This window comes from Fusarium pseudograminearum, chromosome 3 (genome assembly GCF_000303195.2).
Source record: "Fusarium pseudograminearum CS3096 chromosome 3, whole genome shotgun sequence".
Taxonomy (NCBI): domain Eukaryota; kingdom Fungi; phylum Ascomycota; class Sordariomycetes; order Hypocreales; family Nectriaceae; genus Fusarium; species Fusarium pseudograminearum.
In genome coordinates this window covers 3409784-3433385 of record NC_031953.1, presented here as the reverse complement: position 1 = coordinate 3433385, position 23602 = coordinate 3409784, and the positions used below count along the sequence as shown (strand labels likewise).

At 48.0% G+C, this 23602-nt stretch overlaps 7 protein-coding genes across 7 annotated transcripts; 4 read left to right on the top strand and 3 right to left on the bottom strand.

Moving 5' to 3' along the window:
- On the top strand, window positions 1-8475 carry PKS5 (uncharacterized protein; the record flags this gene model as incomplete). The annotated part of the gene is made up of 5 exons (XM_009257642.1): window positions 1-748; window positions 796-5629; window positions 5679-7307; window positions 7357-8318; window positions 8367-8475. Coding segments are annotated over 5 exons (8282 nt in total), but the record flags the coding sequence as incomplete, so codon positions are not given.
- A 109-nt stretch (window positions 8476-8584) lies between these two features.
- On the bottom strand, window positions 8585-9835 carry FPSE_04523 (uncharacterized protein; the record flags this gene model as incomplete). Its single annotated transcript, XM_009257641.1, has 5 exons — window positions 8585-8937; window positions 8987-9051; window positions 9100-9217; window positions 9265-9631; window positions 9680-9835. 5 exons carry the CDS (start codon window positions 9833-9835, stop codon window positions 8585-8587), a joined length of 1059 nt encoding a protein of 352 aa, XP_009255916.1.
- Window positions 9836-11176: 1341 nt separating this feature from the next.
- Window positions 11177-12519, top strand: FPSE_04522 (uncharacterized protein; the record flags this gene model as incomplete). Its single annotated transcript, XM_009257640.1, has 4 exons — window positions 11177-11486; window positions 11533-11662; window positions 11714-12156; window positions 12206-12519. The coding sequence occupies 4 exons, from the start codon at window positions 11177-11179 to the stop codon at window positions 12517-12519; spliced, it is 1197 nt and encodes a 398-aa protein (XP_009255915.1).
- A 291-nt stretch (window positions 12520-12810) lies between these two features.
- Window positions 12811-14303, bottom strand: FPSE_04521 (uncharacterized protein; the record flags this gene model as incomplete). The annotated part of the gene is made up of 2 exons (XM_009257639.1): window positions 12811-13206; window positions 13254-14303. 2 exons carry the CDS (start codon window positions 14301-14303, stop codon window positions 12811-12813), a joined length of 1446 nt encoding a protein of 481 aa, XP_009255914.1.
- A 637-nt stretch (window positions 14304-14940) lies between these two features.
- On the bottom strand, window positions 14941-15669 carry FPSE_04520 (uncharacterized protein; the record flags this gene model as incomplete). The annotated part of the gene is made up of 1 exon (XM_009257638.1): window positions 14941-15669. The coding sequence occupies one exon, from the start codon at window positions 15667-15669 to the stop codon at window positions 14941-14943; it is 729 nt and encodes a 242-aa protein (XP_009255913.1).
- A 950-nt stretch (window positions 15670-16619) lies between these two features.
- FPSE_04519 (uncharacterized protein) lies at window positions 16620-18227 on the top strand (the record flags this gene model as incomplete). The annotated part of the gene is made up of 2 exons (XM_009257637.1): window positions 16620-17330; window positions 17379-18227. 2 exons carry the CDS (start codon window positions 16620-16622, stop codon window positions 18225-18227), a joined length of 1560 nt encoding a protein of 519 aa, XP_009255912.1.
- A 471-nt stretch (window positions 18228-18698) lies between these two features.
- On the top strand, window positions 18699-23390 carry FPSE_04518 (uncharacterized protein; the record flags this gene model as incomplete). The annotated part of the gene is made up of 5 exons (XM_009257636.1): window positions 18699-20379; window positions 20938-21061; window positions 21201-22455; window positions 22503-22972; window positions 23021-23390. The coding sequence occupies 5 exons, from the start codon at window positions 18699-18701 to the stop codon at window positions 23388-23390; spliced, it is 3900 nt and encodes a 1299-aa protein (XP_009255911.1).
- Between the last annotated feature and the right edge of the window lie 212 nt (window positions 23391-23602).

Genomic DNA, 23602 nt, shown 5'->3' with positions numbered 1-23602 from the left:
CCAACGGGACATCCAACGGGACATCCAACGGGACATCCAACGGGACATCCAACGGGACATCCAACGGGACATCCAACGGGACATCCAACGGGACATCCAACGGGACTTTGAATGGAACATTGAACGGAGCATCCAATGGTATCCCCATCGATGACTCTTCTCCGAAACTCTTTGTTCTTAGTGCATCAACTGAAAAGGCACTATCGTCGACTTCGGAGAACATCAAGAAGTGGGCAAGTACTCACGAACTGGATTCTCACACACTATGCAATCTTTCCCACACACTGGGTGTCCACAAATCTACTCTTGCATTCCGCCGAGCTATCGTCGCTTCGACATCTGCGGAGCTGTTGGAAGAACTAGACCAGACAGTCTCACCAAAGAGAGCTACGACCCATTCTCCACTCACCTTTGTCTTTTCCGGACAGGGTGCTCAATGGCATGCGATGGGTCGTGAGCTTATTAACACGTCGCAATGCTTCCTACAGTCAATGATGGCGATGGATGATACGATACGAGGGCAAGGAAGTTCTTGGAGTCTCATTGAAGAGCTGCTCAAAGAGGATAGCGTTTCAAGGATTTCCGAGGCCGAGATCTCACAGCCTGCAACGACAGCCATTCAGATTGCGCTGGTGGATCTACTGGAGAGTTTCTCTATCAGGCCCAGCCGGGTTGTTGGGCACAGCTCTGGTGAAGTTGCCGCTGCCTATGCCGCTGGCGCTTTGACAAAAGAGAACGCTATCGTTGTGTAAGTGAACTCTTTGATTTAACAGGCGTGGTACTAATACCCACTAGTGCGTATTATCGTGGTGTTGCTTCCCTGAAAGCCAAGGCAGTGGCAGAGGTGCCCGGTTCCATGATGGCAGTCGCTCTTGGAGAGACCGAAGCTCAGCAATACATCGACAAAGTCACAACTGGAACTGTTAGTGTCGCTTGTGTAAACAGTCCGGCCAGCAGTACGATCTCGGGAGACTTGACTGCCATCGAAGAACTCAAGTCACTACTCGACGCTGAGGGAATCTTTGCCCGCGCACTCAAAGTCGATACTGCATATCACTCGCATCATATGCGACGAGTAGCACAGGATTACCAAGAATCCATGCGCGATATTCAGTCTTCTGAAGTACGCAGCGGTGTCACCTTCTACTCAAGTGTTACTGGTACCACCAAGTCAACAGGCTTCGGCGCCGGGTACTGGATGGAGAATCTGGTCTCTCAAGTCAAATTCAGTCAAGCATTGGCTTTATTGAGAGATGATCAGTTGCGAAACGAAGCAGGCATGGACACGAGTGTTTTCATCGAGGTTGGCCCTCATTCAGCTTTGGCTGGCCCGGCCCGTCAAACACTGGCACAATCAGGAAGCGGACAGTTCAAATTTGAATATCTGTCTGCTCTGGTGCGCCACAAGGACGCTGTGCAGACGGTTTTGTCCCTCGCCGGGAAGATGTTCGAGCTTGGCCTTAAGATGGACCTGGAAGCCGTGCTTAAGATCACTTATGAAGCAGAGCCCAAGGCCATTAGGGATCTGGAAAAATACCCTTGGGATCTTGCGCCATTCTGGCACGAATCTCGGCTGAGCAAGTCTCATCGCTTTCGAAAGTTTCCACCACATGATTTACTCGGCCTGCTGGACCCGGCGAGCACTGTTCATGAACCTCGCTGGAGATACTACATTAACTTGGACGACTTGCCATGGCTACGGGACCACGTAGTCGAGGGCTTTACCTTGTATCCAGGTGCAGGCTACTTGACCATGGCTATCGAGGCTATGAAACAGCTTGTGCAGCTGAGAGACGCTGAGCGGTCGATTTCCAGATTCGTCCTTCGTGAAGTGGCCATCTCAAAGTCGATCGTCCTCAACGATTCGGATAACGACGGGCAGTCTGGCGAAGTTGAGGTGCAGCTGAGCATTTCCAACTCACGTCAGTATGAAGGGAGTCGTTGGGAAACCTTCAGAATCTGGTCATATGACAATGCAAGCGAATCATGGACTGAGCACTGCTCCGGTGAAATCACTGTCGAATACGAAAGTACCGAGAATGACAAGGTGAATGGTACAAGAGAGGCGGATCTGCGCCGAGACGAATCTATGCAACTCCTGAACGATGCTCGACAGAGTTGCGATCTGGACATGACAAAGACTGAGTTCTATGAATTTGCCAAGTTGACTGGTAACCAATGGGATGGAGCATTCAGTCCGATTGATTCTCTCAAGTACGGCAACCAACAAGGTCTTCTCGACATCATCATTCCAGACGTGGCTTCATTGATGCCATATCGCTCTTTCAAACATCATGTCATCCACCCCATCACCCTCGACGCTGTTCACCAACTCAGCGGGATACTGTTTAAGAAGTTTGTGTCCAATGCTCCGTGTGTACCTACCAAGATTACACTGCTGGAGATTGATGCCAAGATTTCTGCACGAGCAGGCGATAGTCTTACTGCTGCCATGCACATCGAACCGGATGGTCTCAAGGCGTCGACAGGCCAGTCTTGGGTGTTTCAACAAGAGGCGGACGGTCAGCTTAGACCAGTTATCAAGCTTTTGGTCAACCTCAGAGCTATTGGCGAAGCGCATCAAGATGAAAACAGACCCTTCGTTCAAGACAAGGTGAATCGTTTGGAGTGGAACCTGGATGCAGACTTCTTGAAGGAAGCATCGTTCTCCAACTTCCTCTCTACTACGCTTGGGTTAGATGAGAACATGACATACAACTACGAAGGTAGCAAAGTGTCCACCGTCGAAGCCGAAGAGAGCTTCCGTGCAGCTGATCAAGCGGCATCAATCTGGATCCGGGATGCACTGAGCTACGTCGAGGCCAACAAGATTGAGATTACAAGCCCTCATCTAGTCAAGTACTTCAAATGGATGAACAAGTGGGTCAACTCTGACTATTACAACGACATCATGTCAGGTTTGCGCTTCGAGGACGAAGTTAGTATTCTGGAACGCATTGATTCACTTACCAATGCACCAGAGTTGCAGCTGCTTGCACGAGTCGGTAAAGCTCTTCCCGGAATCCTGAGTGGAACCCTTGAGCCGTTGAGTGTCATGCTGGAAGAGAATCTTCTGATACGTGCTTATGAGGGCGGAACCTTCAGTGGTGACTATGAGGCAGCAGTTGCATATCTCCAACTTCTGACATTCAAGAGCCCACATCTCCGCTTCTTGGAAATCGGTGCCGGAACTGGAGGCTGCACAAAGAGACTCCTCGGTGGAATTGCAGACAAGAACAGTGGCAGCCTACCAATTGATCAGTACACATACACCGACATCTCGAGCGGCTTCTTTGAGGAGGCTCGCAGCACCTTTACTCACTGGGAGCCTTATATGGACTTCAAGACACTGGATGTGGAAGGTGATCCTCTCAAGCAAGGTTTTCAACCCGAGACGTATGATGTTATCGTGGCATCAAACGTTTTGCACGCGACAAAGCGAATGGACGTGACTATGGAACACGTTCGCAAGCTTCTGCGCCCGGGTGGAAGCCTCATCCTTGTTGAGAACTCACCCAAGGGCGCTGTCATCGGTCTCATCTTCGGCACACTATCTGGATGGTGGGCGCACGAGGATGAGTTCCGAGAGGACACTGCGTTGATGTACAGGGAGCAGTGGAACACCATTCTGTCAAGAAATGGTTTTGGTGGGATTCATGTTGCGCGCAACAGTATGATGGTCTCCAAAGCTGTACCCTTGTTGACCAACGGACATGCTGCGCGAAATGAACAGATTGTGCTCATCAACGATGCTTCGAATGATGCAATTTTGGAGATCTCCAAGAACATCACTTCCGCCAATGTTCAGATCAACGAGAGCAAATGGGATGAAGTTGACGTCAGTGAGGATGCTGTCTACCTGGTCATTGACCGTGCTGAGACGCCTCTACTTCTTGACCCACAACCTCAATTGTTCAAGACACTCAACGCGCTCCTTGCTGCAAAGGCCAAGCTCCTCTGGGTTGTGATTCAAGATACCTCCAATCCCGTTTCCACAGCATACAAGGGCGTGGTCACTGCTGTTGCAAGAGTCCTCCGTCGCGAGAGTGGCAACACTGGGTTCGTCACTCTCGACATTCGCGATCCTGCTCTCGACCCCGAAGTGACGGGACGTGTAGTAGCCGAGACGTTGCAAAAGTGTTTCTGGCCAAAGTCTCAGGATCAAAAGTCTCTGGAGCCTGAGCTCGCGTACGAGAATGGCACAGTTTCTATTCCTAGAGTGTTGCCCGACAACACTTTCTTGAAGTGGGCTCGCAACAGTTGGGACACCTCCACTACGACCGAGACAGAGACTACTCCTCATCAAGGGGACCGGGCTCTGAAGCTTGAAGTCGCTACTCCCGGTTTATTGAGTTCGCTCCAGTTCGTGGATAGTGACTTACCTGTCGAACTGGGACCTAGCCAGATCGAAGTTAAGTCCGATGCCTTCGGTGTCAATTACAAGGATCTATGTGTGGCTCTGGGACAAACAGGGTCTGACACACAAATGGTCGGCGAGTTTGCTGGTGTCGTGACAGCCGTTGGTCAGGATATGAGCGACTTGTATCAGGTTGGAGACAGGGTCATGGGTTTTAGTGCTCAGCCGTACAGCAACCTGTCGCGCGTCAACGGGTACCTCGCCTACAAGACGCCCAGCTCAATGAGTAACACCACTGCAGCGTCGATCGCTTATGCATTTGTTGCGGCATATCAATGCATCAAGAATCTAGCTCGCCTGGAGCAGGGTCAGTCGGTTCTCATTCACTCTGCATCCGGAGCTTTTGGTCAAGCTGCGATCCAACTTGCCCGATCCATCGGAGCAGACATTTTCTGTACTGTTGGAAATCGCGAGAAGCGACAATTTCTGATAGACAATTACGGCATCCCGGAGGAACGCATATTTTCCAGCCAGACTGGATCGTTCAAATCGAGCATCATGCGTCTTACCAACGGTGAGGGTGTAGACGTCGTGCTCAACACCTCGACAGGGGAGATGCTTAGAGAAAGTCTGGATTGCGTCAAGACTTTGGGCGTCTTTATTGAACTCGGTAAGAGTGAGATCCAAAAGGCGTCTCAACTGAGCATGGCTGCGTTCCAAAAGTCAATTACCTTCAACACCTTTGATCTGATGACTCTGGCTACACGAAAGCCCAAACAGATCCATCAAATGCTTGGTGAAATCGTTGAGCTCTTTGGGTCAGAGACACTGCGTCCAGTGCAGCCTGTCAACAATTATCCCATTGAGAAAGTCGAGGACGCTTTCCGCCTCATCAGTGCGAGAAAGCACATTGGCAAGGTTGTTCTCACGGCGCAGCCTTCATCAACAGTCAGATGTCTACCCGCGAAGTCAACGCCTCTTCGACTAAGGAAAGATGGGACGTATGTCATTGCGGGAGGTCTTGGAGATCTACCTTCAAGAATTTGTCGCTTTTTCGCTGCCCGTGGAGCTGGTCATATTGTTTCCCTCTCTCGGCGCACTATCGACGAGGAAACGAGGCTTAAGCATACGGCTGCAGTGGAAGCACACGGTGGCAAGCTTCATCTTCTGAGATGTGATATCACGGACGAGGATCAGATGAGAGAAGCCGTCTCATTTTGCAGTTCGCTGCCTCCTGCTAGAGGTGTTGTGCAGGGAGCCTTGGCACTGAGGGTAAGTTTCTGTTGATTGTCAATCAATGTGTTGTTCTAACTGTCCCCAGGATCGAACCTTTTCGCAAATGACTGTTGATGAATGGAAGTTGCCATTACAGCCCAAGATCTTTGGAACCATCAATCTCGACAAGCACTTTGCTAGCCCCGACTTGGCTTTCTTTGTCGCGCTCTCGTCAATCGTGTCTGTCATTGGCAAGTCTGGTCAATCCAACTATGCAGCCGGCAATGGCTTCCAAGATGCTTTTGCACGCGCCCATGCCAATCACCCGCATACTCAATATGTCTCTCTCAACATCGGCGCTGTCTCTATCGATGCCCACGGTGCGTTGGAGGCCTCCGAAAACGAGACTTCAATCAGCACTATCAGGGCGAGTCTCCGACAAAACAGTGTCATGGATATCTCTTTCGACGAATTCTTCTCCAACTTCGAATACATCACGACCGAAGCTGCGCGAAAGGATGGTTTGCACCAATCAATCCAAGCAGTGACACGTCAATCTATGATGGAAGCCAACGACGAGTATTTACTCGACAACCCCGTTTTCAGCCAACTGCCACACGCGATGGAGAAGAAGGACGGTGGCGCCGCCAAGACTGACAAGGTTGACTTTGCAGAGGCATTGGCCAGTGTCAAGACTATGGCTGAGGCGGAACAATTGATTCAAGACGCTTCACTCGCCAAGTTTGCAGTCTTCCTCGACCGGCCTGTGGAGGAGATTCGGGTAGGCCAGTCGTTGGCTACCCTCGGATTGGATTCTCTTGTCAGCATCGAGTTGAAGAATTGGATGGTTCGCACGTTCCAGGTCAATCTGCAGACATCGGAGTTGAGCGGTGCTGGTAGCATCACCGCTCTCACTGCCACTGTCGCTTCGCGATCGAAACTGATTCCCGATGAGATCCGTCAAGCACAACCAGAAGAGGCTGTCCCTGTCGTGGAACAGGTATCTCTTTCGAAACGCGAGAAGGCTCAGAAGAACCACGACTTCTATTGCTGCCGTACATGCAAGGACTTGCCCAGATATCCGCTTGTCGATTTAGATGAAGCTGTCAAGGACCTTCTCAATAGTGTTGGCCACTTTGCTCATACTCGAGAGGAATACGAAGAGCTCAGTCGCAAGGCTCATACCCTAGCCGCACCGGGCAGTCTTGGTCGCAGACTCTACAACAAGCTGCGTGTCAAGGCTGATGACCCCAATGTGGAGAGCTGGATCGCCGACTTACTTCTGAAGGCTCTGCATCTCAAGCGTCGCTATCCTCTAGCACCTTTCGGAAATTTTATGGGTACACACTTTGACAGCCCGACACCACATACCCAGGCAGAACGCGCAGCTATCCTCACTGCAACTTTGTGCGAGTTCAAGGCCGACCGCGACGCAGGCAGACTGGAGCCTGATTTCCTTGGTACCAGGGCTAATTGTGGGCATTCGTTGTCATGGCTGTTCAACGCCGTGAGAGAGCCAAATGTCGGCTGTGACAAGATGATGAAGTACCCGGATAACGAGTACGTCGCAGTTTTGCGCAAAGGGCATCTTTTCAAGGTACCACTCAAGCCAGCTGAGACATGTGCTTCATATGGCATGCTCAAGGCAACATACCAAGCTATCATCGATTTGGACCTGAATGACAATTCTTGGGCCGGCATGTTGACCACTGATAATCGTGATTCATGGGGATTGGTGAGTGATCCTTCGTACGTGAATTTGCAATCGAACTAACTATTTCCAGAATCGACAAACACTTCTCGCTTTGGATAGTAGGAACAAGGCTTATTTCGAAACCATCGAAGCTGCTGTATTCGTCATGTGTCTTGACGATAACAGTCCCATCACGCGAGCAGACCGAGTTCGGTGTGGCTACATTGGCGACTCCTTCAACCGCTGGCATGATAAGTGCACTCAAATCATTGTCACGGCGAATGGGCGATCCGCAACCATTTTTGAGCACTCCATGATCGATCTCATGACGGTGTCACAACTTTCACAGAGACTACAGAATGCCATCAACACACTTGATCCTCAGGCGGTCACAGCAAGCAACGGTAGCAGTTCCGTCGATCCAGTTTGTCTTGAGGAGATTCCCTTGGTGACGACACAAGACATTGATAGGCATATCGAAACCCTCCGCCATGATTATCTCGCTATTACATCCACGAAACAATACGTCCCACATTTCATCAACGGCTTTGGCAAAACACTGCTGCTAGACAGCTCTGCGCCCATCAAGGCGACTGTTGACTTGACAATCCAGTTGGCCAGTCGATTGTACTTTGGCTACCTGCCCGCTAGCTGGGAGACGGTATCAACTGCACACTTTCACCTCGGCCGTCCAGAGATTGTGCAGGTGGTTCTAAAATCGGTCATGGACTTTTGCGATGCAGCTCTTGATGATTCTGTCCCGCGTGTCGAGGCTCGCACCAAACTCTTGCAAGCGGCACGCGAATGCAATGCGCAAATTGCCAAGGGAACTGAAGGTCGCAACTACTTCAGGCTCATGGATGTGATTGAGGTCATGTCGCAAGACCAGAAGGACGAAGAGGTCCCCGAATTGTTCTCCGATCCTGTCTGGAAGAGGGGCTACCCGCAGCTGATTATGCAGACGATGGTGGAAACAAAGATATCAGAGGATCCGGGCTTTACCATGCCGCATCCAGAGTCTGTGTGGATGAGCTACACCGTGCTTGATGATTCGTAAGTCTTTTTGGTCCTTGTTATGACTAGCGTACTAATATTCAATAGGGTTGAGGTGTGCTTTGTTAGCCCTCCGGACAGTGCAGATCGATTCGGGGCGGCTCTGGATCGAGCAGCAGAGATTGTGAAGGGCATCATTTCAGCACGGGATATTTAGGATAAATATGTAGAGTCATTGTATGTACAGACATATATAGTAAAGGGTAGAACTAAGTACGACGTGCGATCAACTGATAGATTGTAAATATAAAGCACACGTCTTCTCTCTACATCTCCCCATAGCTGATCGAGATCTCACCAGTTCTTGTAATCCCCCCACCATTATTCTGGGTCTTTGTATCGCGCAAGATACTCTCATCGCTAGCATTATTGGCATTAAACGCAATCACAGTTTGATGGGACGGCCCAGCAGGTGCTTCCGTCCTTGACCCAGTTCCATACTTCTTACCACTGTGATTACCGTACATGGGAAGCTTGTAGCTGCTATTCTCCCCAGAGCTGTCGCCTTTACTCCCGTATCGAAAGCGTACATAGAGAGGACGCAGGACTGGGATGGAGGAGCACATTATTGTGGCTGTACTCTCAGTAGCGGACCATATAAGCATGTCCACTGTGTCATCTATATACAGTTAGCGAAGTGAAGTCGTGTCTAGGATTAAGAGACTTACAGATATATTCGTTGGCGTTGAGTCCGTCAAGGGCCACTGTTCGAACGATGCCGCATACTCCAGCACTAGTTTATCAGCTTTCAAGTATCTGATTGTTCAGGGCATTGACTTACAATATACCAAGACTCAAACCGCAGGCCACTGTAATCTTCTCTTTTCGTTTCATGTTCAGCTCCCAGATGACAAACCATGGGAGAATTGCAAAAGCAAAGTCAGCAACAACGAACCAAGCTACTGTCATTAGCGTCAAAGAAGTCCCAGCCGGGTCAGATACTTACATCCAACTGTCAGCCCGACTTTGGAAAAGTCTATCCAACATGTCCCGGGGATTCTCTTATCCCAGGTGCTCTCGACGGGGTAGCATTGTACGACAACAACAATACTTGCGAAAAGTGTGATACCGACAGTACCTGCTAGAGAGGCCCATATAAAAGACTTTTGAAATCTGTTCCGAACGATGCGCAACAGAAAGATGCCCACAGCACATTTCCCCACGCCGATAAGTAAAATACCGGCTACTTGACTGTATACTTCGAGTTCGACAGCTTTGAAGTATGCATCTGGGTTCCCGATGTCGTTGAACCTTCGACCGACACCATATTTCGTTCCGGCGGTGACAAAAGCGGAGTAAATTATCTGAAGGACCTAATATTGTGTAAGTGTTTGTTTTCTATGTGGCGAGGTATAACTTACCAATGCAGTCATGACAAGGTAGTCGTCTGGACCAACGGAATGGAGGATTCTAGATCGGGTGTAAATGCGAAGACCAACAAAGACTAGAGAGATAACCACTTGAACCCATAGTACTGCATTGAGCATGGGGCCCAGACCTCCGTAGTAACTGGCCATGGCTGACAGTAACAAAAGGTGAATGAATGAAAGAATGTACAGTCAAACAGTGTTTCCAATTCTAACAGGCGGAAATTGTCATTTTATCGACTCTTGTAAAAGTATTACCTCGCCCCTGATCAGCACAAGGAGATAACCATGTCATGGACTTTTCTGTTTGCTTCATCACATCGTCAGATAAAAAGAAAAAAAGAGACATTGTTAACTGCTAGCGTGCTTTAAATCCAGCGACTAAATGTGACATGTTCTTTATTTGGGTAGAAACGGCGAGACTGAGACTTGCAACATGTTGGTTGATAACTAAGACAGGTTGAACGTTGAGCCGCTGAAGAGATCCTGTCAGCCAGAACCGAGTAAGCTTGTGATACGGCGGATTACAATATCATACGATAAACATTGTCCTTCCCGCAAACGCTTTGATGACAACAAGTTGTGGCAAGATCTGGTATTGTTTAGTTCCTCTTCTCTTTGCTCTTGTCTCTTGTCTCCCCGCATGCGTGTCTAAGCGAGGGTTCGCTTATGCAGTTTGCTTGGAAAAAGCAACCATGACCGACCGAACGTTGAGGGGAAAGTCCCACTGTAGGAGATAACAATTTTATTATCCGAGCTGTCACATTAACTTTAAATAGTCAAAGCAAGTTTGTTGCCTTGTTGTGGGCCGAGGCTATGTATCATGTCGCATCAGTTTGACTGATGGTCTCCTCTGAAGCCACCAGCAGAGGTAGTTGATGATGGAAGAGCCTTTCCTTTTCAACCCGTCAAAGATCAGCCGAAACGTACGATATTGTTAAGATGAAAATACATCTTTTGTATTCACCTGTAGCCCGCAAGAACTATAACGTAAATCATCGTCCCACCTTTGAGTTCTTTCAGCCGCGTCTTGGCCGTTACGAACAAACGACAGGGATATCAGCCAACCGCCCTACGCTCACAATTCATTGTTACACATCCCAGACGGGCTTGGACTTTGTGTGATTCATGCAACCAGTGTTCCCCATGGATCATGATCCCAGTAATCAACCTTGGTATGCAGAGACTCGACCAACAACGCGGGTCGGACCAGTGAACCAGGTTAGCAATTTTAAACCGCATTAAAAATGACAGATCATAAGATAGTCGTCAACGGGAAGTATTCCGGTAGCCGTCATGTAATTCTGATGTTTCCTCTTTCCGATTGACTAATACGTTCAAAGATAAGGGTTTCGAAGTCATGTCGTGCTTATCCCCACAAGTCAAATGATTGATGTATCCCTTGTCTCAATTATAACTCGGGACGGAGAAGCGACATTTGGTGAACCTATACAAAAGCGTCAATATATCATTCCTCCGTTAAAACTCAAAATGGGCTCAATAGTACATTCAACAGATTCCATCATCGCCATCCTTGATGGAGTTCATCCACATCAATTCGGTGGCGATGAAGTAGAGCGTCTACGAGTTCGCGCAGCTGCCCGTCGTCTCTTAGCAAGAGTCGAATCGCCATACGAACGGGCTTGGGGTTTCTGTTTTGAGCATCCCGCTGTCTTTGCTGCTCTACAGACTTGTATCGATCTGGGTATCTGGGAAACTTGGACCGATGTTGGTGGTGGCAAGAAGACCATTAATGATTTGGTGGCCATGTCAGGTCGAGATGTCGATACTAATCTACTGCGTGAGTTCCTCTTTGTCACGATAAACCCTAGTCTTACATACCCCAGGACGGCTGTTTCGCTTGCTAGCAGCCTTTAATGTTGTTGAGGAGACAGACCAAGACACGTTCAAGCCAACGCCATTCTCATACGCCATAGGCGATGAATCCACCAAAGTCCGAGCATCACTGGAAGCAGCGTTAGTAGTCTTAGAATGTTATGTTTTCTCTTGTTGTCTAACTATATTTAGAAGCCAGCATTACATCGCAGCCGGCCAAAGCCTCCCCAAATACCTCGCCAAAATAGGTTACAGGGAACCCATCTCAGCCGACGACGGCAACTACGCACAAAGCGATCCAGAAGGTCTCAACTTCTTTGGCAGACTCCAAAAGAGTCCAGAGTATTATGAAACCTTTACTGGACACATGGAGGCTTGGACCGCGTGGAAGACGCCCTGGACCAAGATATGCGACATTGGAAAGTTGATTGACGGCGCTGACCTGAGCAAACCTTATGTTGTCGACGTGGGTGGCAACACGGGGATTGATATTTCTCATGTTCTTGCAGCACTGCCTAACTTACCTGCTGGAGCGTTGATTCTGCAGGACCTCCCTGAGATTATTCAAAAGGTTGATGTTGATCACAAGATTACGGCGCAGGTTCATGACTTTTTCAAGCCTCAAAATGTAATAGGTAAGCTCTTTAATCAGGCCCAGTGATGTAAATGATTGACAAGTTACAGGGAGCCGTGTATACTTCATGCATGCTGTCTTCCACGACTGGCCTAATGCTGAAGCCACAAAGATTCTTCAGCATACGAAAAACGCCATGACCAAGGGCTACTCGAAGCTTTTCATATATGATATCGTGCTGCCGCCAAAAGGAGCAAGTATCAGTCAGGCTACCATGGATGTTCAGATGATGTCTCTGCTGTCATCTTCGGAGCGGACCAAGAGTCAGTGGGAGCATCTGTTGGAGGGCGCTGGGTTTCACATTGTCAAGTTTTGGCCAGATCCGCAACAATATGAGATGTTGATTGAGGCTGAGATTTCTTAAGAGGGTGATACTAAATTATCAAAGAGGCTTTATGATAGAGACTTGGATGGTTATGCGTTCACATATTTGTTTCTGCCCCAAGTTCTATCAATATGTACTTCAAATGTTGGGAGAGAATTTATAAACCCTAGTAAAACTGGCATTGCAAACAATCGAAAGACACATACATATAGTAACGCTCACAACAGCTAATCAATTGTTTCAAATAAAAAGACAAGACAATACATAAACCAATTACACAATCCTGGAAAATGCTCGAGTATAAGGAAATCACCATAAATAGACAGCAATCTACGCGTCATCTTCGTCCTCCATACCTTCACGAAGAATCTTGACCTGCTTCTTAATTTCCACCCAAAGCTCCAGTTTGCTCAGGTCACCTTGCTCTTGTGTCACTCCAGATACTTTATCATCGCTCACCAAGACCCAGTTCTCCTCGCAGCTGGGCTTTGTTGGCTTTTCCTTGGACCGCCCAGCGATAGCCAGAAGAGCCGCCACAAACGCCTCCTGGATGTATGCAAAGCTAAACTTGTCTGTAATCTCAGCAATAGCCTTGCATAGTTCATCTGGGAACTCAATTTCCTTGTTGGATTTGAGCTTCTTCTGCCAAAAGCGACAATATGCTTCCCGCTGCTCCAGGTTGGGGTCAGGAAAATAATACTTTCGGTCGAATCGAGAAGGACGTTTCTACTTAATTAGCCAGTGGTCAAAGATAGAAACACAGAGAGACTTACCGCAATTCCGGGGTCCAGAAGGTCCAAGTGGTTGGTGCTTGCAATGATGAATATGCCATCGTTCTCTTTGAGACCATCAACCTCGTTCAAGAAGTAGCTCCTCACTATGGGAGTGACAAGGGAATCAATATCTTCGAAGACTAGGTAGCACGGTGCAAATTCCCTAGCCTTTTCAAAAATGACATGGAGAGAGTACTGAGGCCCCATGTACGATTCCAAGCTGCGTACGTAGACGGTGGGAACTGTCGGGGTCCTGTCTGCGAGCATATGCATAGTGGCTTTGATACTGATGGTCTTGCCATTTCCAGGAGGTCCATGATAGATGAGTCCTCGCTTCCATGGCACACCGAGATTCTTGTATGTCTGCTTGGACTCAAAGAAAGAGATGTGGTCGTTGATGAGCTGCTCCTTCATTTCTGGATCTAGAATGACGGCATCCCAGGTCGACTTTTGAGCACTCTTCCAGAGCTCTCTATCCTTTTCGAAGTTGCCCTGATCAAACACCCATACTTCATCATGGAGGTCACTTGCCCAAGAGCCGGTGGCAAGGACAAGCTGTTCAGCTTTGTGGATGTTTGCTGTGAGGATGTAGAAATTCTTCACTTTCGGGTACGCTTCCGCGCCATCACGACCGTCGACCAAGTAGACAACGAATTCCTGACTTTCCCATTGATAGAGGAACTTGCCAAAGACGACCTGTGCGCCAAGCTGTCCTTTGTTACCGTCCATTCGACGAGCTGGTGCCAGGTAGACGGTCGTTTCTAGGGACGAAGGAAAGTCGCCGTTGTCATGGATGACATTGAACGTGGCGTGACCGGCACCAGCATAAGCCAGCAGATCACACTGGTAATCGGGGACCACAATGAGTTCAAGCCCAGGGTACTGCTTTTTCAGGGCAGCAGTAAAGACGGAATCGGTATTGATTCGTTTGGCGGTGGAGTGCTCAAAGTATGAGCCAGTGGCACAATCACTGTGGCCTCTTGAAGACCCAGATATAGCTTTCGATTTGTCTGATGTGCCATTTCTGCGGGGGAGAACAGAAGAGGCCATGGTTGGTGTTGAATGGCTTGGAGAGGCTGACATGGATCAATTGTCTTGTCTATCTTGGTGCTATATGTCGCTTTATTTTTTTGATAAGAATAATTGTTCAAGACGCCAGATAAATGACTTGCTAGAAATAGTTGCCTAGAGATAAAGAGGGGAAGCTTGCATGATGATGCGGCGTGTACTTGCTAGAGTGATCTGCAATTGGATGGTTGGACTTGGAAACTGCATTCTTATACGAAGGCCTAAACTGGAAATGGCCGAGACATGGCATCCCTGTTCTGTTGTTGGTTTCTGAGCATGTATCCGAAGGTCCCGGGTAACATATCGTGTCCTCTTGTGTTGCAAGATAATAACAAACAAAGAGACTTCAACGCGTATCACTATAGCTAATTCTCTATTTATAATGGTGATCAATAATCATCTATTTCCACAGTGATGATAGTAAAATGAGTGGTTGACAAATGAGACGTAGCTATCGCTGGATTAGTTATTAAGAGCAGAGACTCTGAAAGGCGAAAGAGAGAAAAAGGACAAAGCAAATTGTGATAAAAGATGAATACAAATTATCAATAAGATATTTAAAATATCCATCATCCTCTCATCCCCCGAAGCATCTATTCAATCCGGTCATTGAATATCATTACCAGGTAATCGACGCAATCTTATTCACATAGTCGCTATTCCTCTGCAGAATCAAGTTGTCGGCAATCCATTTGCCAGCATCTTCTCTCGAGATAGTGTATCCAATTTCTTGACTCTCTCGTCCCGTCTTGGGATCCTCGACACCCACTCGAACAGGAGTCTCGCTTTTGCCATTGACCAACAGACTGGCTCGGACTATACAAAAGTCTTCGCCACTTCCAGCAAGCTTCTCTTCCATGGCGATTTTGTCCTCGTGGGGTACTTTCAAGGCGTAGCCGTATATCAAGAACAAGGCCAGAGGATAATCCCGACCAAAGCGAGACGTGCCAGTTGTGCTGAGGGCCATGATGAGCGGTCTTCCAGTGGCGCCTTTGCTTCGAAGTTGCGTTACGCATTCAAGAACAACATTCATGCCGACTTGGCAGACTTTGGGGTCATCGAGAGTCAGCTTCAACAGGACAGGTTTGGCACCGACTGAGAAGAGGATCTCATCCACGAGGTTGCCGTCCTTGTTGAGTAAGCAGCTGCTCACAGCCTTTGAGTCATAAACATTTCCCTCGACGATATCAAGAAGATTGGCATGTTCTGTGCGAAGGGTTTCTAGCTTGGCGGGAACTCGGCACAGAGCGATGCAGCGGTGACCAGCAGCTAGAGTCTCTTTGAGGGCTGAGAGTCCGATGCCAGTACTAGCGCCGAAGAAGGCGACTGTCTTGGATGAACTTGTCATGGTCTTGGATAATGTCGTGAAACTGAGAGAATAATGAATGATGGAGTACTGAGACTGTCTGCTGCCTGGAAAGAGTTGCTTATCTGACAGAGGCCGATAAATTACCGCTAGTGTTCTTCAAAAGGAAACAAGACCTAATCTAGAAACTTGCCATTTTGGGACAGTAGATTAGCCTATATGTAACTAGACGGACTTGGATTGCACGTTTACCTCGACGGAAGTCAATTCGCTGGATTGGATATCAGGCTCTAACAATAATTCCAGACGTAATGGATTCATCGAGTAAAGGAGTTGAGTTTCCCATAGCTTTTGATATCTCCACATGACATTGATGGTAGAGTAGTAGAATGAGGGGAAATGCAGGAAGCCAGGATGAATGGACGATTTCTTTGTTGTCAACCTTCCTTTTCTAGACCCTGTCTTGAATTAGCCGCATACTCTTCATACATCTCGTTGTTTTTAGATACCTTTGGAACGAATGTTTACTCAAATCAGTGCCGATAGAGTATATACTTACAAAAGGCCATCAATGGAACTCTGTTTAATTTCGAGGACTCGGCAATGACTTTAAACTTTTATTGTCTCCCTGTTTACTCCGCGTGCCTATCCTTGATCGCTTGTCTACCTTATAAATTCAATAATTTCCTTGCGGTTCGAAACAGTTACCGTATTGCACTACAAAGCCTCGAAGGATTCACTGCGACGCTATTATCCTTGTCAGGTGAACAATTTCAGCCTTACAGCTCGTGACGATAAGCGCTTAGATAACGAACCCCTGTCCATCTTGATATGTTGCATCTCTAGTGGCATCACATCCAGCTAAGCCTTGTGGCTTTTACACCAACAAACAAGCTGCCTCTCTCATTTCCCGAGTACTTATTCTTGACTCAATCTCCAATGTTGAATGGATAATTATCACTACACATAACTATATACAATACGCACACGCAATGGAAACTCAACAACAGCAATTGCCATACCGAGGAGCTCCTTTCCCTTCAAAATGGCGTCGAAATCATCCGCGATCTAAAAATGGCTGCTTAATTTGCCGATCAAAACGTAAGAAGTGTGATGAAGCAAAGCCAGTCTGCGGAGGTTGTGTTCGCACCAAACAAGAGTGTGTCTGGCCCACTCCAAACGGAGACCAAGCAGATAGACAGCTCGGCTCGCATACTGAGGGTGTCTTGGAAAGCCACTTTTCTCAGCTCGATCCTAGTGCCTGCATGGTTCTAGCAGTTTCAGAAGGCACCACTCCGTCCTTTTCCTTACGGGTGGCGCCTACATATGGAAACCTGGCCTATCTAAGCGACGATTCGAAACCACTTTATCAGCAGTACCTGGATATCACGGCCGAAATGCTTACACGCGGACCGAGCGAATGTGGAAACCCTTTTGTCAACTATCTACTTCCATTGGCTTTCAGCAACGAGCTTGTTATGGATTGTGTACTTGCTATTGGAGGAGGCCATCTCTTGGTCAACAACTCGAAAGCTCGGGGTTTGGAAGTAGCCACACGCGGACACTATGCAAAGGTCTTGACCGGTCTGCAGACCTTACTATCTTATGAGATAGGTCAGGTGACTCCCGGCATGGTTGAACAGACGACATCAACTAGAACGTCTCAAATCTTGTTGATTCTGCAACTGCTCTGTATATACGATGTAAGTCATCCATCACTACAAGGTCCGACTCTTACTCACTCTATCTAGCACATCCAAGGCAACACACGAGGTGCAATCTATCTCCACTTTAAAGCGAGTCGCGAGTACATCACTACGCTCACATCCTCATGTCAACCCTATGATGAGCTTGCATACCTACGAGGATTCCTCTTGGAGATGTACACATACCACTCAATGAAACTAGCACTCTCCCCCCGAAACATGCTTCGTCAAGAACATGTCGAGATCGATCCCTCTGTACATTCACTCGAAATTCTTGATGGATACAAGTCAAGAGGGTTTCTCCTCGGTTTTGGGCAATCATTATTCGAGATGATACCTCAGATCCACCAACTAGTCGAAGCGCGTCGAGAAGAAGAAAAGCTAGGACTAGGAGAGTCTGCGACCCTGAGAAAGCAATACGACTATCTCGTAGCAAAGCTGGATGCATTCGACCCAAGTGTAGAAGATCTCGATAGTCTTCTTCCCACTCAGGACCGCCCTAGTGCAACGCTGATCTACCAGAATGCTCTCATCGTATATCTGCACTCTGCCTTTTGCACGAATATGCTTTCAGACGTCAGTTTGTCAATTGATATCGATGAGAGAATCAACAAGACGATGCCTGCTTTCATAACTCTTTTTCTTGGAGACTCACCTTATCGCCGTATGCTTCTCTGGCCTGGCGTTATCATGGCTTCTTGTGCGCAGCGTGAGCAGCATCTTAGGGTTTTCCGAGCGGGATTGGTTGGTAGAGCCGAGCGTACGCCTGGCGCTGTCAAGACAGGAGCAAGGATAGTAGAATTACTCTGGAACGATCCAGATCCACGAGCCTTTGGACCAAGAGGATTATCATATATCATAACAAAACACGATATCAGTTTTGGGCTGTGCTAGAGAGGGACATGGGCTTGGGCCATTAGAAGCACAATGTACGATGCACAAAACATATTACCTCTATATAAATCAAATGGACAATCCTATCAAGCCGCTCATAGTTAGGATTTAACCGTGGCCTTGCTAGACACAACCAACAACTTAGATCTATCTATACAATTTATGCTTAATAACACACGACCAACAGCATAAATATTTCTATTTTCAAGGTTTTATGCAGATGCCGAGCCGAGTAGCATCTAGGATTGGCTTAATCTCTTGGTTCAACAAGGATATTTGGACATGGGTCAATCAATATTGTCTCATGATTGGCTATGTCGTTTAGGCCACTCGACGGCGGCTAAACTCATTTAACTGATGCAATCTTGCTTCTCTCCCTTCTTCCCTTTCATTGGCGGCAACACTAGGTAGCAGTTCTCAACGTCTCCAACTTTTGTTCTGAGTCTTCATCATACACTGAGTCTCTACGCCATGATTTGTCGCGTTGGACCAGTCTCTTTATCATCGCGTAAAGCGCTGGTCGCTATAGTTCTATTTGTCTTTCTCTTCTGGCATTTATCAGGCGTCTCCAGGTCAACCCCAAAGCTACATCTACAATTCGTGCCAAGCACATTTGACTGGTCAACCTTGCGCCAATTTCATCCTCCGACGTCTATCAAGCCTCTACCAACAGCAAAGCCTCACAAGTTGCCTCGTGTCCAGGCTGATTCAAGCAAATTCCGTCAAACCTCAAGCACGCAGATTCGCCAAAAGGCTGTCCGCGATGAGTTTCTTCGCAGTTATAGGTCGTACAAGAAGTATGCCTGGATGAAGGATGAATTAACGCCTCTTACTGCCCAAGGAAAAGACACCTTTGGAGGATGGGCAGCAACTTTGGTGGACTCTCTGGACACGCTCTGGATTATGGGTCTCCACGAAGAGTTCGGCGAGGCTGCCCAAGCGGCTGTGACTCTTGACTGGGGAAAACCTCATGAAAGTGCTGTCAATCTATTTGAAACGACAATTCGACACCTTGGTGGTCTTCTTGGTGCCTATGAATTAAGTCACGAGAAAGTATTACTCCAGAAGGCTATTGAGCTGGGGGAAATGCTTTATGTTGCCTTTGACACGCCTAACAGACTGCCTGGCTTCTGGCTCAACTTTGAAGATGCCAGGAAAGGAAAGCAGATCGCGGGTGTCCATGATCCTTCTGCCTCGCCTAGTTCCTTGGTCATGGAGTTTACCAAGCTGTCCTTGCTGACAGGCGATCCTAAATTCTACGATGCCACAGATCGTGTGACGCAGTTTCTCGTCAAGGTTCAAAATAGCACCCTACTGCCTGGCATGTGGCCTGTCAGCCTCGACTTTCAAAACGAGCAGGCCCATGACAACACATTCTCTCTCGGAGCCCTAGCTGACTCTTTGTATGAGTATCTGCCCAAGATGCATGCACTTCTGGGCGGCATAGATGAGAATTATCCCATCATGTACCGCACAGCTATGGATGTGGTGACAAAGCACTTGCTTTACCGACCCATGCTGCCGGATCAAGATGATGTCTTGTTTTCTGGCGACGTTCGTGTCAATGACAAGATTGAGCTTAGCACCGAGAGCCAGCATCTTACATGTTTTACTGGAGGTATGTTTGCCCTTGGTGGCAAGCTTTTGGGTATCGAAGAGCATGTCAAGATTGGGGAAAGACTTGCCCGTGGTTGTGGCTGGGCATACAAAGTGTTCCCTACAGGAATGATGCCTGAGATCTTCAACCTCTTGGCCTGTCCGAGCCTAGAACCATGCGTGTACGACAAGGAGCGCTGGAACCCTCCAAGAGATGACATTCCCTCGGGTTTTCGACATGCCCGAGACCCAAGATATCTCCTCCGTCCAGAAGCTATCGAGAGCATCTTTATCATGTACCGCATCACAGCGGATCCGATCTGGCAGGACGTGGCTTGGGATATGTTCCAGGCGATTGTTCGTTACACAGCCACTCCACTTGGCAACGCAGCTATTGAGGATGTCGTCAACGTGGATACGAAGCAAACAGATTCCATGGAGAGTTTCTGGTTATCAGAGACGCTGAAGTACTTTTACCTCATCTTTTCACCGCCTGACCTCATCAGCTTGGATCAATATGTTTTGAATACAGAGGCTCACCCATTTAGACGGCCAAGTTAGTTAAATATCTGATACAGTAATCATGCTCTTTCAAATTTATAGTTACGTACTTGGTTTTGTCACAAGATTATTCCAAAGTGTTAAGGATGTGTCAAATATGTCTGGCGGCTGAGTGCATACGGTAAGTCGTCTAACGTGACACAGATATAATTCTAGCACTATATTACAAATAGTCTGGGTTAAATACTAAATATTAATTATAGTCCACAACCTATATTTGCCCCATGTGTAACACATAACTGACAACACACTTCACAGCTGATCTTAATGCTTGCTTGTGTAACAAACTGTCAGCTTACAATGCTACCCTAAATGCCCATTACAGCAAGAGCTCGTGTTTAAGTCGGGCCGAAAGGACGCTAACTGTTTTCTATACTGGGGGCCAAGAACAATTGCGGGGATGAACAGGGGCCAGGGCGACTGTCATCTCATTTCTTAACTCGTTCGTACCCTTTGAATCCTACCAGACTCATCTCCATCCTTGACTTTCAATGCACAACTAAACATACCTCATCAAAACTCATGGACACTAACACGACAAAACCTGCTCCAGCGCAAGCTACTCCCAGAAATGAACCACCACCACCACCAACAGAAGAATCTACAACATGTCGCGAATGTCGGCGCCGCAAAGTCAAATGCGACGGTGTCATGCCCGTCTGCACCATCTGTCGAAAGTACAGGCGTCACTGTTTATACGACAAGCATAGTAGAACTAGGTTGACAAGAAGGTATACTACATATGCGCCATGCCGATCAACGGCTCGGTTTCACTCAGCGCTAGCCACTGCCACTGACACTGACACTCACACATAGACAACTCACCCTCTTGGAAGAACGTCTGGAAAAAGCTGAAACTGTCCTTCGACGCCACTACACCGACAGTCAAATCGCAGAGATGCTAGAAGAGTCCAAAGAAGGATTACTAGCTCAAAGTAAAGCTCAGAGTAAAGCACAAGAACCCGCACTACAAGTACAAGAGCCAACACCAGCACAAACCCCCGGGTTAGTCAGCCTGCCTGCTACCACTGCAGACAATCTCATGCAACTACCAACTCCCACTACAGACCCTGGCTTTTACTTGGCAGGCCAATCCAACATAGCGAACCTAACTGCGGATCCTTTCCTTCTAGCACCCATCGGTGAACTGGAAGCTAGTGCTGGACTATGGGCTGCTTCACAAGACGCTGCGTTTGAATTTGCCCCAGCCACGGCCGATGACTTTGAATGGAACGAGCAGGAAACATCCTGGGGAACCTATGATCCAGCCAGCTGGTCTATAACAAATCATGTTGACGGAAACCCATCTCAAGCTATCATGGACGGCATGGCTTCCTTGACTATCGGTGACCAGAAGAGAGGATATTATGGAGCTGCGTCTGGATCCGCTCTTTTGCGACAGATCCTATCAGCCCGTCCTGACGGTGAAGAGGTCGACAACGATGTTGCACTCCACGAGATCGAATCTCTATTCCAGCAGCACTCAGATCACTCACAATGGTTCCGCTCACAAGCCATGCTTACCAGAGTCGCTGTCGAAAACCTCATCGACGCATTCTTCGTCTTCTATCATCCTACATTCCCTATCGTCCATGAGCCCACCTTCCGAGCCCAATACGCAGGGACACTGCCTTGCGCCAACAAAGGTCACTGGAACACCCTCGCAAATATCCTCGCGGCGCTGGGATCCTTTGCGAGCAGCAACGTGGCCGACGCAACAGACCTTCCCATTTTCCAGGCAGCGCAAAAAAGCTTGTTTTCAAACTATCTCGAAGTTGGAAATCTCACCCTAGTACAGGCGTTTAGCTTGTCATCCAACTATATGCAAAAAAGAAATAAGCCCAATACCGGGTTCAACTATGGCGGACTTGCTATAAGGTTGGCGATCGGCTTGGGACTTCATAAAGATTTGGAGGGAAATAGTCTGTCGCCTTTGCAAAGTGAGACGAGGCGTAGGATATGGTGGTGTTTGTGTGTGCTCGATGTGGGCGCTACCATTACTTATGGAAGGCCGCTGAACTGGCCTCAGGCTGGTGTCGAGACAGCGTTCCCGCAAAACATACATGAAAAGGTTAGTATATATCACAACACAACAAGTTCAACTACTAACATCTCCAGGACCTCACCCACGACTCAACCCACTGTCCACCAGAAGTCGACGGTATAACCATGTACACATACATCAGAGTCCAATCAGCCTACCATCTCAGCACAATGACAGTCTACAACCGTCTCATAACCAGCCCCTTCCCTTCAGCAACAGAGCTCATTACTCTAGACGACGTATGCATCGGCTCTTGGCTGGCACAAGTGCCATACTACTACCGTACAGTTCCACCACCAGACTCTGAATACGGCCTTGGTATGGGTATTTCAGAGTGGCGTTACAGAAATCTTCGTATTGTCATGTACAGGCCCTTCTTGGTCAGATGGGCAAGATCATCGGCACAAAACACTCAGCAGAATCTGACCAGCAGTGAGAACCTGGCAGTGTTTAGATGTCTTGACGCGGCCAAAGAGTCTGTCATGCACATCCAAAGTTACTGGACATCTCGCTCACATTCCAGATTGGCTGCTTTCTACATTCTGTACGTCTCCCTAAATCCTGTCACTGTAACAGTCAGCTAACTAAGCAGGTACTTCTTATTCCATGCCACTTTGATCCCTGTCCACTGCCTCAGACAAAACCCTCATCACGCTCTCGCTCCCGACTGGCGCTCGCAGATCCAAGCTTCCCTTGCCGTCATGGGTGGTATGGTTGAGCTTAACCCCAACAGCTCGAAGTGCCGAGACATCACGCTCAAGCTTTGCTGGCCGCATTTAAACGAGGATGGTACGCGTACTTACTGCGAAAACCCATCCTTTATGCCAAATGTAGCAGAGAATGAAGCTGCGTCCATCATCAGCGGTTACAACACATGGTGCGAGTCCATGTCCAACGCCGGAATATCGGTGCCGACGTATGAATGGGCAGACGATAATGATTCAGCGCTGGGTTTCTTCTAATTTTCTTTGGATAATCTTGATCCGATACTCCGCCTATAACGCTAAATAGATGCGCACGTTGGATATATAAACAAGCAATCAAGTCAATGTCAAAAGAAAGGCTTGAGTTACAATGAAAGTAATATTAAATCGTGTGTACAGTAGAATTGAATACAGACTGCGACAAGATAGCGACAGTCCATCCTAAGTTGCTATCCTCGGAGTATCAAGAC